This window comes from Pseudogymnoascus destructans, assembly GCF_001641265.1.
Source record: "Pseudogymnoascus destructans isolate 20631-21 unplaced genomic scaffold scaffold_7, whole genome shotgun sequence".
Lineage (NCBI taxonomy): Eukaryota > Fungi > Ascomycota > Leotiomycetes > Thelebolales > Thelebolaceae > Pseudogymnoascus > Pseudogymnoascus destructans.
Genome location: NW_020167526.1, coordinates 1,071,194 through 1,091,614, shown reverse-complemented (window position 1 = coordinate 1,091,614; position 20,421 = coordinate 1,071,194). Strand labels below are relative to the sequence as shown.

The 20,421-nt window shown below is 49.2% G+C and overlaps 3 protein-coding genes across 3 annotated transcripts; 2 read left to right on the top strand and 1 right to left on the bottom strand.

Moving 5' to 3' along the window:
• Window positions 1–1,120: 1,120 nt before the first annotated feature.
• On the top strand, window positions 1,121–1,879 carry VC83_03051 (uncharacterized protein; the record flags this gene model as incomplete). Its single annotated transcript, XM_024466700.1, has 2 exons — window positions 1,121–1,432; window positions 1,790–1,879. 2 exons carry the CDS (start codon window positions 1,121–1,123, stop codon window positions 1,877–1,879), a joined length of 402 nt encoding a protein of 133 aa, XP_024325243.1.
• A 5,508-nt stretch (window positions 1,880–7,387) lies between these two features.
• On the bottom strand, window positions 7,388–12,487 carry PLC1_3 (Phospholipase C). Its single transcript, XM_024466699.1, has one exon. It carries the CDS (start codon window positions 11,528–11,530, stop codon window positions 8,204–8,206), a length of 3,327 nt encoding a protein of 1,108 aa, XP_024325460.1. The 5' UTR covers window positions 11,531–12,487; the 3' UTR covers window positions 7,388–8,203.
• Window positions 12,488–16,507: 4,020 nt separating this feature from the next.
• On the top strand, window positions 16,508–18,191 carry VC83_03049 (uncharacterized protein). Its single transcript, XM_024466698.1, has one exon. It carries the CDS (start codon window positions 17,260–17,262, stop codon window positions 18,172–18,174), a length of 915 nt encoding a protein of 304 aa, XP_024325201.1. The 5' UTR covers window positions 16,508–17,259; the 3' UTR covers window positions 18,175–18,191.
• Window positions 18,192–20,421: the final 2,230 nt, after the last annotated feature.

The window sequence follows — 20,421 nt, the reverse complement described above, 5'->3', positions numbered from 1 at the left end:
TATCTGGTGCACCCACCATTACAACGATGGATTACACGTCTCACTGCCACGGGTTTTCCTGCAACTCCTATGTTGATCAAGGAAATGGCTGAAGAAATTCGCGTACGACGCGTCCAAATCACGTCTTCTCAAACCACTCTTCGGACCAATCCTACCCCCATAGGCCATGAATGGATCTATAGATTCTTAAAACGACATCCAAACTTTAAAGGGGTCTACTCAAGACAACTAGAGTCTGCACGACATAAAGAAGCCACTCCTATAAAGATTTCAGCTTGGTTTGACGCGTTTAAAGCACGAATTGAAGAGCGAAAGTACAAGCCATGCAACATCTATAATATGGATGAGACAGGTTTTGCAGTTGGAGAGACTCAATCCACGCGAATAATTGTTGATTCTACCTTGAAATCCAATTGGAAGGTCACAGCTGGGAAGCAGGAGTGGATAACTGTACTTGAATGCATTGATGCAGACGGTGGTGCTTTACCACCTATGATTATATTCAAGGCTAAGAATACCAATTCAAGTTGGATTCCAAAGGACACCCCTACAAACTGGCACTTCTCAACAAGTAATAGTGGCTGGACTTCAAACAGTCATGGATTTGAGTGGTTGCGGAAGGTATTTGAGCCTGAGTCACGCAAAAAGTCTGGAAATGTTGAGTATGGATGGCCATTCTAGTCACATTACTGGCGATATGATTGCACTGTGCATTGAGAATGACATCAACCTTCTTATTCTACCGCCTCATTGCTCTCATCTACTCCAACCACTTGATGTTGGGGTGTATGGACCTCTTAAGCGATTTCATGCTCAGGAAGTAGATCGGTATACTCGAGCAGGAATAAAGCGAATCCAGCGCTCCCACTGGGTTGAAATCTTCCGGTGTATTCGAGAGAAGGGTCTTATACCTCAAAACATTAGAAGTGGGTGGAGGGCAGCAGGTTTAATACCCTTTCTCCCAGAAAGAGTTCTGGCTAACCTTCCACTTCCACCAACCGAACCACCTCGCACTCCTCAAAACTCAACCAATATCACTACTCTGGATCTCTCAATACTCCGAAGTTCTCCTCCAGATGGAACTGAACTAAGGCATGCAAATTTAGTATTTAATTCAAGTATGGCAACTTGTGACTCTCCTGCTTCACCAACTCGACGCTATGCCAAGAGAATGACTAGGCTGGTTGAAAGTCAGAATGCTGAACTCAGCATCCTTCGGAAGGAGGTAAAAGAGTACAAAGAGATACTTGAGACACGAAAGAAAAGAACTACGGGCAAGAGAATTAAGTTGCAAGGCGAATTTGTATTCAGTACCGAGGAAGTGTTGAAAATTGTCTGGGAGGCAGAGTTGAAGTCAACCGAGAAAAGACCACGTGGAAGGCCACGCAAACGGCCAATTGAAGAAGTAGACGAGGAACTTGAAGAGGAAGAGGTAGAGAACGATTCAAGCGACCCAGAATTGGAATTGGAGGAGTGTGTGGCACGTAGGACTCGGTCAACTAGAGTAGAATAAACTTTTTGTCTGACAACCCCATATGTCCGACTCCCCATACGTTACGTTAAAGCAATGTTTTATATTAAAGCTTGCCGCCGCTTTCAACTTCTATAAAAGGGCCACTCCCTCCCTCGCCTGTCCCTCTCCACCATCGCTCCTCCCTCCCAACACCAACATTCTCGTACCTGCTACGCTCATCGTGCGACGCTTGGCCTCCTTTCGCCCCCCTCCACGCTGCATGGCCCCGCCCAACGGATCCCCCTGCTCGGCCTCGCTGCAGCTGAAAACCCGCAGTGGCACATGAACGCATTCGCAGGGCCACGACCTCCATTTACGCCCTCCGATGACTGCGCCTTCTATGCCACTGAGCTCTTTGCGCAATGAGCCCTTTGAGCATTAACGTCTGGTCGTCGGATGTAATGGTGGGTGCACCAGATGTGAGAATCTAGCCACCCAGGGGAGGGGAAGATATTTACTAAGACAACACACTGTCTTAGGAAACAGAGCCAAAGGGTTGTAGCTTAGACTATTCCACAATGCAGCAATCAAATGTATGATGTTGTAAGGACACAGGGCACCCAGCTCACAGTAATAGCATATGAGAGTGCGAGTCGGAGGCTAAACGGATGCTATCCTATAGGTCTACTACGAAGGATACAAAAAAGATGATGGGGGAACCCTGTGAGTCGATTGTCTCAAGTACCCGAAACCCATCCGACTCGGTTCCGACTCGGTTCCGACTCGGTTAGCCCACCCAAGCATTCACACGTGACCCCGCAGCTACCCAGAGTCTACTCCCTAGAATGAGAGACGAGAAGGCATCCTTATCTCTATCAACTAGAGGCCTAGGAACATGAACAGTGACTTGTAGGTTTGAGGAGGAGATTTCCAAGTTTGCTCTTGAGTTTGATAGCAAACTGAGTGCAACGAATGTCAGTATGACACCTGTAGCTTCTCGGTTGGGCGGACGAAGATATGGAATAGCTTCAATAAGTCATGTAACGTAGCCCAATCTATTGCTGTTAAAGCAATATTCCTCATACTAATATCAAGTTGCTGTGATGCACATAAAGCTGTAATCGGAGCCTGAAGCTTTAAAGCTATATCAATCATTGGATAAGTTGAGCTCCAGCGGACTGGCATATCAAGTGTTAACTGACGGACTTGAATACCTAAAGCTTTACACTGACTCTTCAAGGCATCTTTCCACCCACGGCCGTTCCGAAACACATATATATGACGCCGTAGCTTTGCAAGAACAGTTATAATTTCGTATTCAGCAGCAGTTGATATTCCAGTTGGTATTCGTGCAGCCCCAACCTCAAGCCGGTATGCCTCTACCCTTTCGTCAGGCGTTGCCTTTAAGGAAGCTAAAGCAGCTTGAACAGCAATGTTGATAATATGCCCAATACAGCGTACGTCTCCTGCTTTTGCTGTAAAAGCCCATGGTTGTTTCAAGGAAGTAGGGGCTATCGATGCCAGTCTCTCATACTCTAATAGCATTGTTGTATTCGATGACGCATTATCTCTTGTAACTGTGAAGATAGCAGGCGTGATATTATAATCATCTGCTACACTCATCATCTGTTCAGCAAGGTATTCACCAGAGTGGATCGGCTCTTGAAGGTGTATAACGTCAAGTATCGTAGTTCTCATTTGCCAATTGTCATTTATCCAGTGTACAGTAACTGCTGCGTATTCAGAGTAGTTCCGAGCAGACCAAGTATCAGTTGTTATGGATAGTCATCCACCATTTATAACATGCTGCTGTAGCTCTACTTGAAGCCGTGCTTTATGATAGCAGAATAGACGATATAGATCCCGTCCGATTGTAGTTCTACCTACTGTTAAAACAGTAGGGTTTAGATGATGAACTAATTGCCGGAATGAGTGGCTTTCCACAAGGCGTAGCGGTAGGTTATTTGATACCACAAAAGAGAGTATAAGCTCTCTATATTTCGACGAGCTTGGTGCGTTATTAGGTGCTTGGCGGGGCTGGAAAAAAGCAGAAGTAGAAGTAGAAGCAGAAGCAGAAGCAGAAGTAGACGGCGTTGACGAGCTTCTAATTGAGGAGGATAGCTTCTCGTATTCTGTATACACAGATGGGTGCATCTTTTTAAGATGCTTCCAAAGATTACTCGTTGTCTGGCTCTTTAGTGGCTGGCTCGGCATATAGTTACAATCGGTTTGAAGGCATTGGTATTGGACTCTAGCAGGTATTGTATCTAATAAAGTACGGTAGAATAGCCCTTTTAAAAAGAGGATTGACGTAGACTCAGGTAATTGAAGTCTTAGAGGCATATGCGGCATCAGCATCGGAATAAGGGGCGGCAGCTCTAAAGCATCAGACTGATACTCAGCCGGCACCAGCGATAGCGAAGAGTCACTCATTGTAGGAAGCAATACAGAACGCTCAAGTGGAAGAAAGCTTCAATTATCTATTCTATTCTACGATCTATATTACCCCTCTTTGCCAAGGGCTTGGCAGTACTCGGAGTACTCGGAGTAGTACTCGGGGACTCACCGAGTACTCAAAAATATCACCCGAGTACAGTAGTACTCGGGTACTCGGCGAGTACTACTCGGTGTTCCACCCACTCGCTTCGCTCGTAGGTGGCGACAGCAAGTTGTGCGTGCGACAGCAAGATGTGCGTACACCGCTATTTTGATATATAGAAAAAATAATAGTATTCTTCATAACGTAGTATCTACAATGCCTCAAAATAACGATCCTACTATGATTGCTCGCCTTAATGAGGCCCAACAGTTCTTCTTAAAACAACCAAGTACATATACAATTGCTTGGGTTGCAAATAAATTCAATGTCAACCGTGAGACACTCCGATGTCGTATTACGAGTACTACGTCTCCTCAATTACCCCACGGAGGTAGCAATCGAGTCTTATCTCAATCGCAAGAGACCGCGGTCTGTCAATTCATATACGACCAACTTGAGCGCGGGGTCCCTGCCAACCGATCTATGATACTACGGGCAGTTGCAGACTTACGACCTAATCGTACGATACCATCACAACGGTGGCTACAACGCTTTCTAAAAGCACACCCCGAATTTCATACAATTCACACGAAGACGTTAAATACACATCGGAAGCAAGCACAAAAGAAAGAGGTGTTTGAGGAATTCTTTCTCACATATAACGCCCTTATTACAAAACATAACATTAAGCCATATAATTTATGGAATGTTGATGAGACAGGCTATATGATTGGGTGTTATAAGTCTACGGCTGTTATTGTACCAATCGGTGTAAAGCAGTGGACTGTTGATAATCCTGAGAATCGGCTCTCTGTTACTGTAATTGAGGCAGTAAATGCAAGTGGTGCTGCACTTGCAGAAGCTATCATTATCCCTGGCAAACTTCATATGGATTCATGGTACAATGATGACCTTGAGCCAAATGCTCTCATTATTGTAAATGAGAGCGGGTATTCAAACGACGACATTGCAATCCAATACCTTATGCATTTTATCCAACTATCTGCAGAGCATATGGCACCAGATGATACTCGCCTCTTATTACTTGACGGCCATGACTCTCATAAAACAGAGCGCTTTCTTACATTAGCAGAAGAGCATAACATTGTTATTTGCTGCCTTCCTGCTCATACAACACATCTATTACAACCTCTTGATGTAGCGGTTTTTAAGCAGTGCAAACACTTTCATCAAAAGGCACTTGATCAAGCAGTACGTAGCTACGACTATGAGTATAAGCTACGTACGTTCCTTTCAGACCTCCCGCAAATCCGACGGCAATCTCTAACTGTCTGTACAATTCAATCTGGTTGGAGAAATACAGGACTATATCCATATAATCCTCCACTTGTAATTGACAAGATACAAGAGACTCGGAATCAAACACCTGATTATGAGCCATTTGCTTCATATAATATTATCTCAACACCGAAAACAACTATGCAAAGTGTGCAAGCGGTTGAACATTGGCAGAAGAGAGCAGAGGAAGCTTTCTCATCGCCTTCAAGAGAAGGGTTTCAATCATTTGCACGTGGAACTACAGTTGTTCTACACCGGGCAGAGCTCTATAAGACCGAGCTAGATATTATGACTCTACGTGCAGTAGAGCAGAAGGCAGCAAAGGCAAGGGCACGGAAATCACTACAGAAAGGAGGGCAGTTATATGCATCAGATGCACGGAAAATGCGGGAAGAGAAGAAAGCAAAGTTGCAAGCAAAAGCAGACGCAAGAGCAGCAAGGGAATCGGACCAAGTAGTAAAGCAGCTACAAGCGCAAGCACGTAAAATCGAAATTGAAGAGCGTAAGGTTGAGAGGAAGCGGGTAGCAGAGCGGAAGAAGGAAGGGTTGAAATCAAAAGTGATCATTTTACGGTATAGTAAGGATCAAAGTGATAGTAGCAATAGTGGCAGTAGCGATAGTGATAGTAGTTCTATTGATTTTATGTTTTAATTATATAGTTATATAGTTGATATATAAGGCGTCTTTTTCTTCGTTTTATGTGTCGCACATCTTGCTGTCGCACGCACAACTTGCTGTCGCCACCTACGAGCGAAGCGAGTGGGTGGAACACCGAGTACTACGGCGAGTACTACTCGGGCAACACTGGTCGACATTAAAATGAAAACGGTACTCTTCAATATGACTTTTCATTTTTATGGCCGAAGATAAAGCCTTGAATGGGTGTACTGTAGAAACAATCAATGAAATAGATTAAATCTTCCCACTGTCATGTCTTTCTATACTGTGACAGAATTGACATCAGAGGATAACATAATTCTCACCATGAAATCATCAGGCCCCCAAATCCTGGAAGCATTAGAGCGAAGGATAGCGATAAAGTCTCCTCCCAAGAGACAGACCATGCTCCTGTCTATGAGTCGACACCGAGTAGTACAGCTAGAATAGACAAGGAAGGATTAGCTGAACAGATGGACGATATCACTCAAAGGCAAGATATTTTGAACGACTCGGCCCCCGAGGTATGTCTGATCATGTGAATGTAGATATTACTTTGCTGACATCGACACGAGGCTACAACACCAAATCCTCATCTTACCAGCTACCGCCTGCAGCAGGTCGTGACGTTTCTGAAGAGGGGGTTACAGTTCATGAGACGCCGTTTTTACATGCGATCAATGCACAGGCTCTACAAGTAGCGGATTCTGGGAAAGCGCTTACAACAATACGAGGGGAATACTTTCTCTGGGACGACTGCTTTGATATGCTGGTGAGGACTGGGACAGCAGTAAGTTAGTTCTTGTCAAGTCAGTGATGAGAAGATATATTGAACGAGATCAGATTATGGAGATGGTAGTGTGAATAATCTCAATAGAAGGATTTTTAAAGAGAATAAGGATATGATTATTATCGCTGACAGCTCAGACTGCGCACACTTTTGCATATGTATTAAGGAAACTAATAAAAACCGAAAATGACTTGAGAGGCAGCTAAGAGATGGGGGTGCAGTAAAACGGCTTTCGTAAGAGGACGTAACTGTCTTGGGGATAGAGGACTATAGAATAGAAGGTAATGGAACAATATGATTCACACTGCAACTTACCCTACGTTCGCGATTTGGGATCTTTCTGCTTGAAGGGGTTGCGAAAGCCCTATGCCTAGTGACTTACCCTTGTTTAATTCTCAGGGCCGAATTCACAACTTCAGGGTGACGTAGGCAGTACGTATCCGTACGTACTCTCCAATGTGCCATCATTAGGCGTAGGGGGGCTGAACGCGGCGCTACTACCCCCCCCTTCTCCTGCCGCCCCTCCCCGGTGAGGTCTGAGGGAGCAGAGCGCCGAGGACAAGATTTAGTAGACATTTCTCGCCAGTATAGGCATGGTTAGCGACATAGACATTAATAGACAGCATAGTAAGAATATATCTTGGGTAGAATCCACAGTTCATTCCATCCTGTCAAATTTACACTACCCTCCCCTCCCACCTGCTATGACCTCCCTCAACAGTCCAGCCATATCAGAGTCCCCCATCATGCACCCCCCAAAATCAAAGCCAAGCCCACAGCCAGCTTCCCGCGGGCCCCTCTGCCAAATATGCAGCCTATCCATGCAAAAGGTCCCGGCTGCCTTTCTAACAGCACCCCCCTTATCACAATTCCCAATTCACATAATCCCAGTATTCCCAACTTCCCATGGTAAGGAGGCGCAAAAATCCCAGTCTCCATCCCACCCAAAATCCGTTTGAATTCGCCAGAGAAAACATAAAAAACTAAAGCAGAAGACAAAAGAAAAAAGAACACACAATTTCGATCACAACGGACAAGGACAAAAAAAGAAATTGGTATGTTGGTAAGAGTCGTTAAAGAGGTGCGGTCGTTGGCCACACAATGCAGCCTGCTGCGAAAGCGCCAGGGAGGGTATATATACGAGGGTTTCCTGCCCCCCTAATTCTCCTCCCGGGTAAATAAAAACTCATAGCTATAGGGGTATGTCTCGGTGTGCTCAAAAACAACAACAAAAGGACGAATAGGTTTTGCCCAGATGGGCGGTGTGTGGTTTTGGTGGTATCGTACCATCGAGATAGTATAGTAGTATAGTGTAGTTTGTGTGATCTCGTCGTTGCTTTGAGAGTAGTAAGTTGAGAGGTTGAGCGGGTATTATGATGATCAGATAAGTGATGTGATGTCGAAACAAGCCCCGAATGGGGCGGTATAATACAAGTAAACAAAACATTCTCCACGGCGTGCGTGTCTACACACTATCCGGCGTCTTCGGCGTCACCGGCATGCTCTGCGCGCGCCCGATGATAGAGCGACCAAGACTCTTCAGCTTCCCGACCGCCTCAGACGGACCATCGACATACACGCTCGTGGCCTCCTTGACCTTGACCTTACAGCACAGCGTCGAAAAGAGGAACTGGTCACCATTCGCGTCCATAAGCGGCAACGTGCGGTATCCCTGCTTCAAGTTCCCCAACTTCGCCGTGTACGCCGCCAGCGGCGTGCCGCGGTCGTCGTAGTTATGCCCATCGCGCGACGCGCGCACCGTCCACCGCACGAACACGAGATCGGGGTACTTTGTCGTCAGCGCGAACTTGAACTTCTGGTTGAAGAGCGGGTTGAAGCCGTTCTCGGGCACGATCTGAGTGCGCAGGCGGCGCGGGGCGCCGAGGCCGGAGGAGCCTCCTCGGCCGGCGGCGTCGGGTCCGCCTTCACCCACTACGCCTGCGACGTCTTTGGCTTTGTCGTCGGCGTGGAAGACTTCCACTTCGACGTAGGGGTCGACGGTGCGTGTGGCTGGGAGGTTCTTGGGACGCATGAGCTGCTGCGCGGAGATGACTTCGATGCTGAAGGTGACGAGCTTGCGCTCGCGCTTGACGTAGCCTTCACCGGCGGCCTCGGGGACATTGGGAAGCATGGTGATCTCGCGCAGGCCGCTGGGCTTGAGGACGTAGCCCGAAACATCAGTGCCACCTTCGAACATGGCATCGTTGATCTGCATGCCAAGATCGTAGGTCTGCCAGTTAAGCGCGGCCATCTGCACGCCACGGCGCCAGTAGGTCAGCGGATCGAAGTTGGTCGAGGCGACGCGCCACCTGTTGGGGTACACGCGCATCATGTGGCGCATGTTGTGGCGCACCAGCGCGCGCTTGGTGTCGGGCGTCTTGCTGTTCTTCGTGAATGTCGCTTCCATGAAGGAGTAGATGTGGTTGTAGGTCTTGCTCTCGGGCGCGTCGAAGCCGTGGAACTTGACGCCTGCGGTGTACACACCCAGGTCGCCGAGCACCTTGACAATGTTGCTCTGCTGCTTGCGCTTCTCCGAGCCATCGTCGTTCATGCTCTCGCTCTCGCTCGTGCTGTTGCTCAGGCTGTCCTGGCTCTCGCCGGCATGTTGCGGGGATCGTATGCTTGTAGTCTGACTGCGGGTGATGCCCATAGTGGGACGTTGGCGAGGGCTCATCGACGGGCTTTGCAGGATCGATGCGTTTGGGATCATGGAGTTGTCGAGCACGATCGGTCTCACGTACGGAGAGTTGACGCTGGCTCCGCGTCTCCGGCCAGCTGTCACCTCGGCGTTGAAGGCCGGCTCATCACAGGGCATCTTAACCTTGATCAGGATGCGGTTCATCAGCTGCGACGGGCTTGGCAGCTGCTGGGAATTCGGGTCTAGTGGCTCAGTGATGAGTTTCGATCCGCAGGTTGCCTTGATGATCTCCGCCATCATGATCTGCTGCTGTCGGCTGCAGTGAACCTCGAGTGATATCAACAACGGGAACTGGGAGCTCACAAACGCATACTTGCTGATCGTAGTCATGACATCGGCGAACGAGACTTGGCTCGTCAGTGTCCTGCCATGCATTACGACAGGCCCCTCGCTGCCATCCCAGCAGTCGACCTCGACGCAGCGACAACCCTTCGACAGTGCTGAGATATAAGCCTCGACGCTCGATTGGCCTGCAACCTGCCTTCCCAGAAGGTACGTATTGTGAGAGCTTGATATGTAGTACTCGTGAAGTGGTCGGTCGAGGGTGAAGTTTGCTGGAACATCTTTGATCGGAACATTATATGTGGAGGTGAGGTAGCTTGCTAGGGCGGACTCGTTCATGACGGGAGTCTCGCTGTTTTGAAGGTCTTGCTGGGCTTGCTCCTTGGTCTTCGATCGCCGGACAAACTTGTTGAACACAGTCGTCCAGTGAGTGCGACGGCCCTCGACATCTTCACCTTGCGTGTCCTTCAAGAACACCAGGAAGTCTTCGAGGGTAATGCCTTTCTTGTCCGGCGCCGTGAGCTCGTTATACAGAGCCCGCACGTCCTCGCGCCTCTTCATGAGATTGATGAGCTCCTGGAACTGGCCATATGTAAGCAGCCCGCACTTCAGCTCATCGACCTGGGCAAATTTGGCACGCAAATGATTGTTGACGCCATGGATGTGCAAGCTCCGGCAGAGGCGCTCAACGCCTGTGATATCAATCATCTCCTCGTCCTCGGAGTGCGCCCGGTCGCCAAACTGCTTACTCATCTCGCGACGCCAGTACGCGCGGACCGCCTTGTCGTTGAACGACGACAGCGACGCCATCAACTCATGTCTGTGCTTCGAGATGGCATCGAGGGTAGTCGTCCATAGCTCAAAGGTCCTGTCATCGCCGGCAATTAAATGCATCAATTTCTGCGATCGGCCTTTCGATTTATCAGATATCACGTAGAGAATCGAGAAAAAGCGGCGTTCGTCACAGGCCGGCACACCAAACTCTAAGCGATAATTCCGCGCGTCTGACCCTGAGCGAATTTCTTTGATGTCGTCAATGTAGAAAGCCTTTGACTGTCTGTTCTTGTCCCAGGAAACCTTTGCGGCGTCGATATCGAGAGCAAACGTAAGCTTCTTCTTCTTCTTCTTCGACACCTTGAGCATAGTTGTGCCCTGGAGAAGCACTGCTGGTATCACCGGACCGTCGTTGATGGGCACGCCAGAGATGGAGCCAGTGGGACTGTCATTGCTGTAGTACTCCTTCATCCCATCAGCGAAGCCGTTCATGTCGTCTCGTGTATCATCTCGGCTCTCATCGTCGGACTCCGTGAGCAGCGCTGGCCGGACCTCAGGCGCTGTGCTAGTGCTGTCACTCCGCCTCCGCATGATGACCGGTCCCGAGCTGTGATCGCGGCTATTGGCAGCGGCAGACGACTGTCGGCGGCGCCCAGCAAACTTGGAAGCCTTATTTGACAGCCTCCTGATGATGCCCGGACCTTTATTTAACGCCATTGCCTCGCTCATGGCACTGTGGCTGTTCTTTCGGTGGACAATGGATTCAGGAAGCTCGAAGCGGGTTGGAAGGTCACTATCACAGCTACCTTTGGGTAGGTCGGGCTCAGGTGAGCCTTGCACGGAGCTGTTGTTTGTTGTGAGTTGTGTCTGAGGGGAGAGCACCGGAGACGCCTGCTGCGAGCTGGACGTCAGGGAGGAGGCACTTATGGCGGAAGTGGGGAGCGAGGCGGAAGGTATAGTAGGTAGGAAGCTCGTCTGAACTTTAGAGGGCATGGCTCGCCGTGGCGGCTGCGGCGGTATGGTGGGTTGGTGAGCCATCGTGGTGGTGGGGGGAGGAGGTATAAAGAATGGCGTTGCGGATTCGAGGAACAGTAGTGATAAGTGGAAGTTTGGTGGTGGAATATTTCGTTATAACGAGGCCATCAGCGATAGCTTCGAGGGATCGCAGGGTAGGAGACTGCAGTGCCGAGCTACGACGAGCGAGTGGTATCTTTAATTGTCTTCATATTTCTTTCTCTGGGTGCCAATTTGACAGGGATTTGGGGGACCGGAGAGAAAGGCCCTTGGTTTGTCCACGCAGCCAACGCGTCGGTCGGTCGTTCGGCGTGTCAGACGCAAGGCTGTCGAGGGAGGCCGTGTTTATGTAGGTGTAGGTAGGGTCGTAATTGTTTGTATATGCGGGCGTCTGACGGTCGACCTGCAGCCAGGGGTTGAAGAAAGAATGTGGGGAATATCAGGTGCGCACAAGCTGAGCCGGCGTGGTATGCAGCAGCAAGTTTATTGCGAGGTGAGATGCCGATTTGAGCGAGGTCTGCAGCACGTAGCTTTTTTGGAGATCTGTAGGCGCCAGGTGTACAGTACAAGGCAACCCAGTCGCATGCGAACTGTAGAAGCTGCACAAGGCTGAAATTGGAAATGGACGGGCTCCTGGAGCTGAGGGGGATCTGTTTGATATAGGCAGATCTTTTCGTGTGGAGTATCCTGGTGTTCCAGCAGGCAGGCAGTTGATTATTGGTGCGTTCCGAATATATATATATTTTTTATTTGAAGATTGCTGATTGAGTGAGTCGCCGTACAACAAGGCGGCGGGAGGCGGTAGACTAGGATCGGTATGATGCAGACTGCGGTGGAGCACAGAGGTGCAGATAGCAGAACAACAACAACAGATGGAGTATGTATTATTATTATTGTTAAAGAGCGTGAACCTGGTAGTAGGTAGAAGGTATAGGTAGAAGGTAGAAGGTAGAAGGTAGAAGGTAGAAGGTAGAAGGTAGAAGGTAGAAGGTAGAAGGTAGAAGGTAGAAGGTAGAAGGTAGAAGGTAGAAGGTAGAAGGTGTAGAAGGTGTAGAAGGTAGAAGGAAGGTAGAAGGTAGAAGGTAGATAGAAGATATAAAGAAGCAGAGACCAGGGATTTTAATTGATTGTGGAGGAGAGGAGGAGGGAGGAGGGAGGAGGGAGGAGGTTAGGTAGGTTAGGTAGGTTAGGTAGGTTAGGTAGGTTAGGTAGGTTAGGTAGGTTAGGTAGGTTAGGTAGGTTAGGTAGGCTAGGTAGGTTAGGTAGGTTAGGTAGGTTAGGTAGGCTAGGTAGGTTAGGTAGGCTAGGTAGGTTAGGTAGAGGGTAGGAGGGTAGAGTAGGAGGGTAACTTAGGAGGTAGTAGTTGGGTTTTGGGCGTGGACGGGGTGAACGGGCGCTATTGAGGGTTGTGGGTGGCTGGAATTTTAGTATTTTAGTATATTTTTGAGGCAAAAAGGTGAGTAAGTGAGTAAAAAAAAGTGAGTAGTGTGGTACGGGTTGGGTACGGGGATAAGAGGTACAGCGAATAGTGAATGCTAGAGGTGGGTACGGTAAAGTTGGGTGGAGGGTGGGGTGGTAAGCTAGAGAGAGTACTTGGGACAAAAGTATTTTTTGGTTTTAGTATTGTACGAATAGTTTTTAGATGAGAGGGAGTAGGGTAGAGTTACTTTACGGCAAGGTACCTATAAGGCTTATTCTAAGGGGGAAAGGACTTTGGGGCAAGCTTGTCAGCCACTATCAGCAGTATCACGGGAGGACGAATAGCTATACGCGTACGCTTACTCCAACATTCTAGTCACAGAACTCCAGTAATATACGGACCAAAGAGTACATGAATGGATTAAGGATGATACCCCTCCCGTAGGTATTAACATGTATTAGTGGGGAACCTTGCCCTCCCACTCAGTAACTGTCCCACTTACACACCACTGTACCACTTTCTACCACTTCTACCATAGTAAAAGTACTGTAGGGCGCAGTATCCATCTATTTTTTTTTTTACTATTTTCCAATGTTTCAACAACCTGTCTTGGGGCTAACACGCACTTGGGAAATGGTGGGATTTTCATTGTTATTAAGGGACCGCGTCTGACGGCCGGAAACAGTACATGTAGCTCGCTGCCCTTGTTTGGTCTTGACAATGCCCCTTTTGTGATCTCCCAAACTATGACGATATGACAGCCATCCACAATATCCCGCCTACCCTACCTCCTTTCTTTGCTTGTCTCCCCTCCTCCGCTCCCCTCGCCACCGCCATGACGCCGAATGATTCACAGCCCCCTCCGCAATTCCTCAATTATCATGCAGCTCGTATTCCGCGGTGGAGGAAACCACACCGCACCGACCCAAAACCCAACAGAAACGAAAACAGGTCTAACACTAGCTCAGCGTCTGACCTACCTACTGCGGTGTGAAGTTCTGATTGTGGGGGCGACCCTCCCTGGTCGCTTTTCTTTCTCTGAATCCGTCCGTTTGACGTTCCCCACGTGCTTGATAGGCTAATCGTCGTGGCCAAATTTTCGCTTCGCTCAAAGGTTAGAATAAGCGATCCGTGCGGTTTCAAAATGAGCGGAAGCGATGTGCGCGGTTTCGGACGGGCGTCCGTTCACCGCTACCCCTTAACCAAAACATTTTCCATAGATGTAGATAGTAATTTATATTGTAATCCTATACAATTCATTTAATGGACTTATTGCACTTCAGTGTACGAAAGCTCAAGATGAGAATACTATTACACGGTGGTTTCGAGAGTACCATGAGTTTATACTAGAGCATGGTATAAAGCCAGAGTTAATCTGGAATATAGATGAAACAGGCTTTAGGATTAGAATTCCAGGAGGTGAGAAGGTTATGGTACTATGAATAGCAAAGGAGCTCTATGCCCTGAAAATCGTATGTCTATTACTATCCTAGAGGCTGTGTCTATAGTAGGAAAAGTCATACCACCTGTACTTGTCATTCTAGGCAAAATACATATGGATTCTTAGTGTAATGGTGGGTGCACCAGATGTGAGAATCTAGCCACCCAAGGAAGGGATGAATTTACTAAGACAACACACTGTCTTAGGAAACAGAGCCAAAGGGTTGTAGCTTAGACTATTCCACAACGCAGCAATCAGGTGTATGATGTGGTGAAGTGGTTTAGACAAGTTGCAACAAATGTTGAGTCTGAGAACTCAGGGGTAAGTCAGAGGTTAGCACCTCACTGACTTTTCAAAAACAGAGAATAACAAGATCAATGCTTGGAAGCTTGGAAAAGACGTAGAAGTATGTGCTAGTCGATTTACTGTATTGTCTGCTTGCCCTTTCTTAAGGAAAGGACAATCCTATTTATGCCAAAGGAGTGTAGTTCTCTCATTTTCCATGACTTTCCATGACTAACCAGGCTTGGTAAATGTATTAGAAATCAAGTGCGACCCACAACTAGCTTGCTAATCATGTAGTGAACGTAAGAGAATCCCATAGAACCATCTCTTGGGTTCCTAGCCTATAGGAAGTGAAAAGGAGGTCCAAGGTCAGAGTACCTATAGACAAATTATGTCATAACTTAACCAATCTTGTGGGTAACTAAGGAGCGATGACGTGTAATGAATCATAGAGGGTTGTAGAAGCTTCTAGAGCTATCGTTCATGTTCCTAGGCCTCTAGTTGGTAGAGATATGCCATGTGGTAGTATTGACCCACCCCCTTAAGGAGGAGATTTTCTTAATAACTTGTTCAATGAGTGTCCAAATGATATGCCGTGATGTATGTAGCATAAACAGATGTAGTAGAAGAGTTTGCAGCAATCGTTGAGTAGTATTGCTTCTGTTGTTGGTGTGATAAGCCAAGATATGTATGGTGACTTGTAGGTTTGAGGAGATTTCTAAGTTTGCTCTTGAGTTTGATAGCAAACTGAGTGCAACGAATGTCAGTATGACACTTAGTACTATACGAACCTCAAAGGCACAGAGCTAGTACTACTCTCAGACTCTAGATTTTCAAATAGCCAGCTTGCTCTTCAGTAGCTAGAGCATTTTGCAAAGCATATAGCTTTAGAGGATATGAAGGTTCTACTACTCGAATCTTATATAAGCCATATAAGCCATGACTTTGTCATTGTAGCAAAAGAACATAACATCATTATATACACCTTTCCCTTACATCTCACACACATTTTACAGCCATTAGATATAGGAGTGTTCTAGCCTTATAAGCACTAGCATAGATTAGCTATGCTCAGAGCTATATGAGACATGGACATTACCTACAACCTACAATCCTTCATAAGAGATCTCACCCAAATCCAGAAGCACACTTTTAAGGAGTCTATAATAGTCTTAGCTTTCTAGAAAGCTAGAATCTAGCCAATAATAAGCTGTAATACAGCTATTATGAAGCTATGTACCTACTTACACCCTATAATGATGTATAGTTACACTTGTGCTACATCCTACTAAGCCAAAAAGACTATAGTATTCCAGCTTAGTAGAATACGCATAACACGCTATATATACAATGCACTATAATGGTTGGCACCCCGTTACACAGCCTATGCCTACACCTACTATGCCTACCCTACTAATACAGATTTCTACACCTAAACCCTCTACTTTTCAGGCTGTAGAAGAGGGGCTATAGTACTAGAAACACTAGGTTCTAGAGGGCTTTAGTAGTCCCTTAAAAGAGAGCTACTACAATTGGCTTACTAGACTAAAAGGTTGTAGTAGGCAGCTAGCTATAAGAACACGACCTATAAGCTAAGCCTAGCTTTAGTTTGGAGGTGAGCTCTAAGCTGCTCATGCTCACGAGCTTTAGGCCTAGAAAGCCAGGCTTCAAGCCTAGAAGCCTATAGCTAAAGAAGCCTAGGTAGCCTGCTAGGCTAGAAACCAGGCTAATAACCAGCTTAAAAGAGCTAGGGTTGAGGCCTAGAGGGCAGAGCGCCTCTAGAAAAAGAGGGTAAAAGCTCTTCTTCGAGCTAGCAACCCAATTCTCTAGAGGATCAAGTGAGTGCGAGAGCGAGGGTGGGAGTGAGCGTGGGAGGAGTGAGTGTAGGAGTGAGCGTGGGAGTGATGAAGTGATAATTTCTTACAATGATTGATTATGTATGTACCTTTACATACAAATTACTATGTAGTGGTACTTATAGCCTACATATTGCGAAACCCCGCACCTTGAGCGAAGCGAAAAATTGGTCACGACGATTACTGAGTACATTCCCCATCATCACACATGAGAAGGCACGGCGACCGCAAGCGTACCGTCACTTTTGTCACATTTTTGTCAGCTTTAGCGTTACTCAGATCTGCGAGGTTGTGAACCAGTGGTGAATCGGTGGTACTCGGTAATCATCCAGTGACCCAGTGATCTGAATGGGCTGAATGGAACCGCTGGGGGTAGATGTGTGCGACGGGGTTACTCCATCACACAACCTCCAAACATGCGAGGCAGGTACACAGATGACCTGTCTCCCACCGCAACCCACCAAACCAACACCAACCCACCACAAAAACTGCCTGCAGCTGTCCTTTTGCTGTTGCTGCGAGGGAGGGGGCATCAGATGTGCTCACCCGGGTGTGAGAAGGGATGAAGTGGCGGTGACGTGACGGCGTCGCACATCGCCGTGACTATCTTACCGCCGCACGAGCAAACGAAGCTCCCGCCGACGCTGGCAGAGTATCAGAGTTGCTGCACGGCATCCAATCGGACTCGCCATTCCCCCGTTGCCTCAGCTCGTCGCCCAGGTACTTACCTCGTCCTATAACAGACGGTGATATGGCGACGACAGATGGCTCCAATCGCGAGCCCGCAATCAGAACTATACTATCCTTGCGCCTTCGGGCAGCCGGCTGCGCTGATTCCCGGTCCCCAACGAACAATTCCATTCCGCGCCCTGCGCCGGGCGGTGGTGAGCTTGCTGCGGAGCCACGACGCAGCTTGGTGCAGGCGGGTCCCGAGTTGAGGGGAGGCAGAGGCAAGCACTTCTGCACGCACTTCTGCAAGCACAACCACAACCACAAGCACAACCACAAGCACGAAAAAGGTTTCTTTGCGGCCGAGGCAAATTCCGAATGTGATGGCTTCGTTTCGTACGAGTACCCACGAAACAGCCACGTATGGGGTCGTAAGCCAGCCAACCAGCGGACCAGAAGCACAGAAAGCACCCAGAAGCACAGAAAGCACGGGCGCCACGAGTTTAGAGGGCGATGTTCTGCACCACACCGCATCCTGAGTGCTTCCTGCACAGGCAACAGGTACGCTGATCGTTGCCTTGACTACTCCTTGTCGGGACATGGGTCAGGCATCCCCAGTTATCCCGACTTCTTGGTCATGCCCCGCGGTCATGTGCGCCTCACTGACCCCAGTTGCATTGGCTGCATCTTGCTGACGGGGTTGTTGTTGTTGTTGTTGTCGTTGTTGTTGTTGTTGTTGTTGTTGTTGTTGTTGTCGTTGTTGTTGTTGTTGTCGTCGTCGTTGTTGTTGTTGTTGTTGTTGTTGTTCTTTAAAATGACGAGTATACGAGCGAGCCTGACTCTACCGGAAATAATAGTACGTACCAAAGTATCAACCCCGCCAACCTCTTTTTCATTACAAAACCCCAGATTTACTGGTCAGTTGGCATTGAGCCCTCCTACCATCCTACCAAGTCTTCGGTGTGCGAGGTTGTGTCGTGCTGCCCCATCGCGCTAAGTTACCCACGTCATAGCATAGGCAACCTCTTAGCTTGTCCCATCCCCGCCCCCTGTTATCCCCTATCTCCCCTATCTCCCCCAACTACTCCGTAACTCGTTGTTGCTTTTCTGCGTCATTAACCCACCACCAACCCCCACCTTACAACAAACACAACTAAACCACACAAGTAAACGAACTTTGCAAACCATTTTCGAAACCCCATGCCGCCCTAGCACCACTATTATTACTACAGTGAGATATACATGTGTGTATATACGTACGTGCGTCGAGTGGTGAGGGGCGTGCTGAGGATTGGACATGGCGGAGATGCCTATGCACGTCACGGTAGAGGAGTGCTTTCGTGCACCACCAGAGCTGGTTAGCAGGCAGGCCGGCAGGCTTTTGCTTTTGCTTTTGCTTTTGCTTAGTTGTGGGTATATGGGTAATAATATCCCACAGGTCTGAGGGCAGAGGGGATATCGTCGCCTCGGCGTTGGCTTCGTCTAACCAACACGGCTCATTCCATAAATACCCTCTCCCCAACAGCGCCATCTCCGCACCAGTGGCTCCCCCGAAACGATGACGCCAAACAAGCCTCATCCCGTCCCAGCAGGGGGGGACTTGACTTTGACAACCCAAGCAACCGCCCCGACGACCCGAGACGCAGGTCTGCTCGGCATAGGGCGCCCTGCCATCTTCCGTCCCGTTCACGGGATGCTGTTTGAAACTCTCGTACCCTCGCCTCCCCTCCCCCACTACATACTTACTTGCCCCCCAAGTACCCATTTCCAAGGCTTACCAAGTACGCCACGCCGCTGCTCGAAACACCACAGCAACTACGTATAGTACTGTATGTAGCCATGCCTCCACCCGATCGACCGTGCCCACGCCTCTCTCCCGGAAGGTAGGTCTCGCTGCTGCCCTATCGTGCCCACGCCTCTCTCCCGGAAGGTAGGTCTCGCTGCTGCCCTATCGCACGACACCCCTCTGTTGTAATATCGCGACAGCGATAGATAGCAAGAGCGGCCACGTGCCTGCTGGCTTGCCAGAGCATGCCGACGCCCGCGGCTGCATGCCCGTATGGCTTGCTTCTTGCTTGCGTGCTTGCGTGCTGGCTCTGTCAGGGGGTACCTTGCCCTTGCTGGCTGAAGAACAGGCGGGCGGGGCTACGAGGTGCAGCGATGTAGGTGCTGCTGAAGTACTGATACTGAGAGAGGTAGGTGGGAGAGGTGTCGGAGGTGTCGGGGCAGGAGGGCTGCAGGGAGTGAGCGATGCGGGTCGGAATAGGGATGTGCATTTATTCCGCCGCGACGCTGCCTCAGCTGCTGCTCCCGCTGCTCCTGCTGCCGTCTTAATTGCCTCAGATTGTGGGGGACCACCACATCGCATATTACATTTCCGTGGGGGTCACCGTGTGTCGTGTGTCGTGTGTCGATGGAGGAGGGATGGAGATGGGGGAGATGCGAAGACGTAAGTTTTGAGGTCCTTAGGTATGCTTTCGCTCTCACACCTAGAGTCAGAGGGAGGGTATCCTATGCCCCTTCTTCCCCTAGAGTTAGAGGGAGGGTACCCTATTCCCCTTCTTCCCCTAGAGTCAGAGGGAGGGTACCCTATTCCCCTTCTTCCCCTAGAGTCAGAGGGAGGGTACCCTATGCCCCTTCTTCCCCTAGAGTCAGAGGGAGGGTACCCTATGCCCCTTCTTCCCCTAGAGTCAGAGGGAGGGTACCCTATTCCCCTTCTTCCCCTAGAGTTAGAGGGAGGGTATCCTATTCCCCTTCTTCCCCTAGAGTCAGAGGGAGGGTACCATATTCCCCTTCTTCCCCTAGAGTCAGAGGGAGGGTACCCTATTCCCCTTCTTCCCCTAGAGTCAGAGGGAGGGTACCCTATTCCCCTTCTTCCCTTCTTCTCCTTCTTCCCCTTCTTTCCCTTCTTCCCCTCCTCCCCTTCTCACTCCCGCCCCCAAGGCTCGCACAACAGCGCGCTGAGCAAAACGCGCTGCCTAGCACCCCCTGATCTAAGCGGGGTGCGCCCTCCGCCGTCGTACAGCGCTCCACCACGATCGGTGAGCCCCAACTCGGCCTCCGTCACTACGACTCGGATCCATCAGGTACGCGAATTGCGCAGCCCTCCCTCCTCTGCTGTGCCCCCCTCGTATCGTGCCGAAATTGCAAAGCCCCTTCCCTTCCAAGCGCCCACTCCCGCCCTCGAGAGTGAGGCCAGGCCGAACCCGATGGGGGTGGGCGCAGGAGGATGGGGGATCGGATC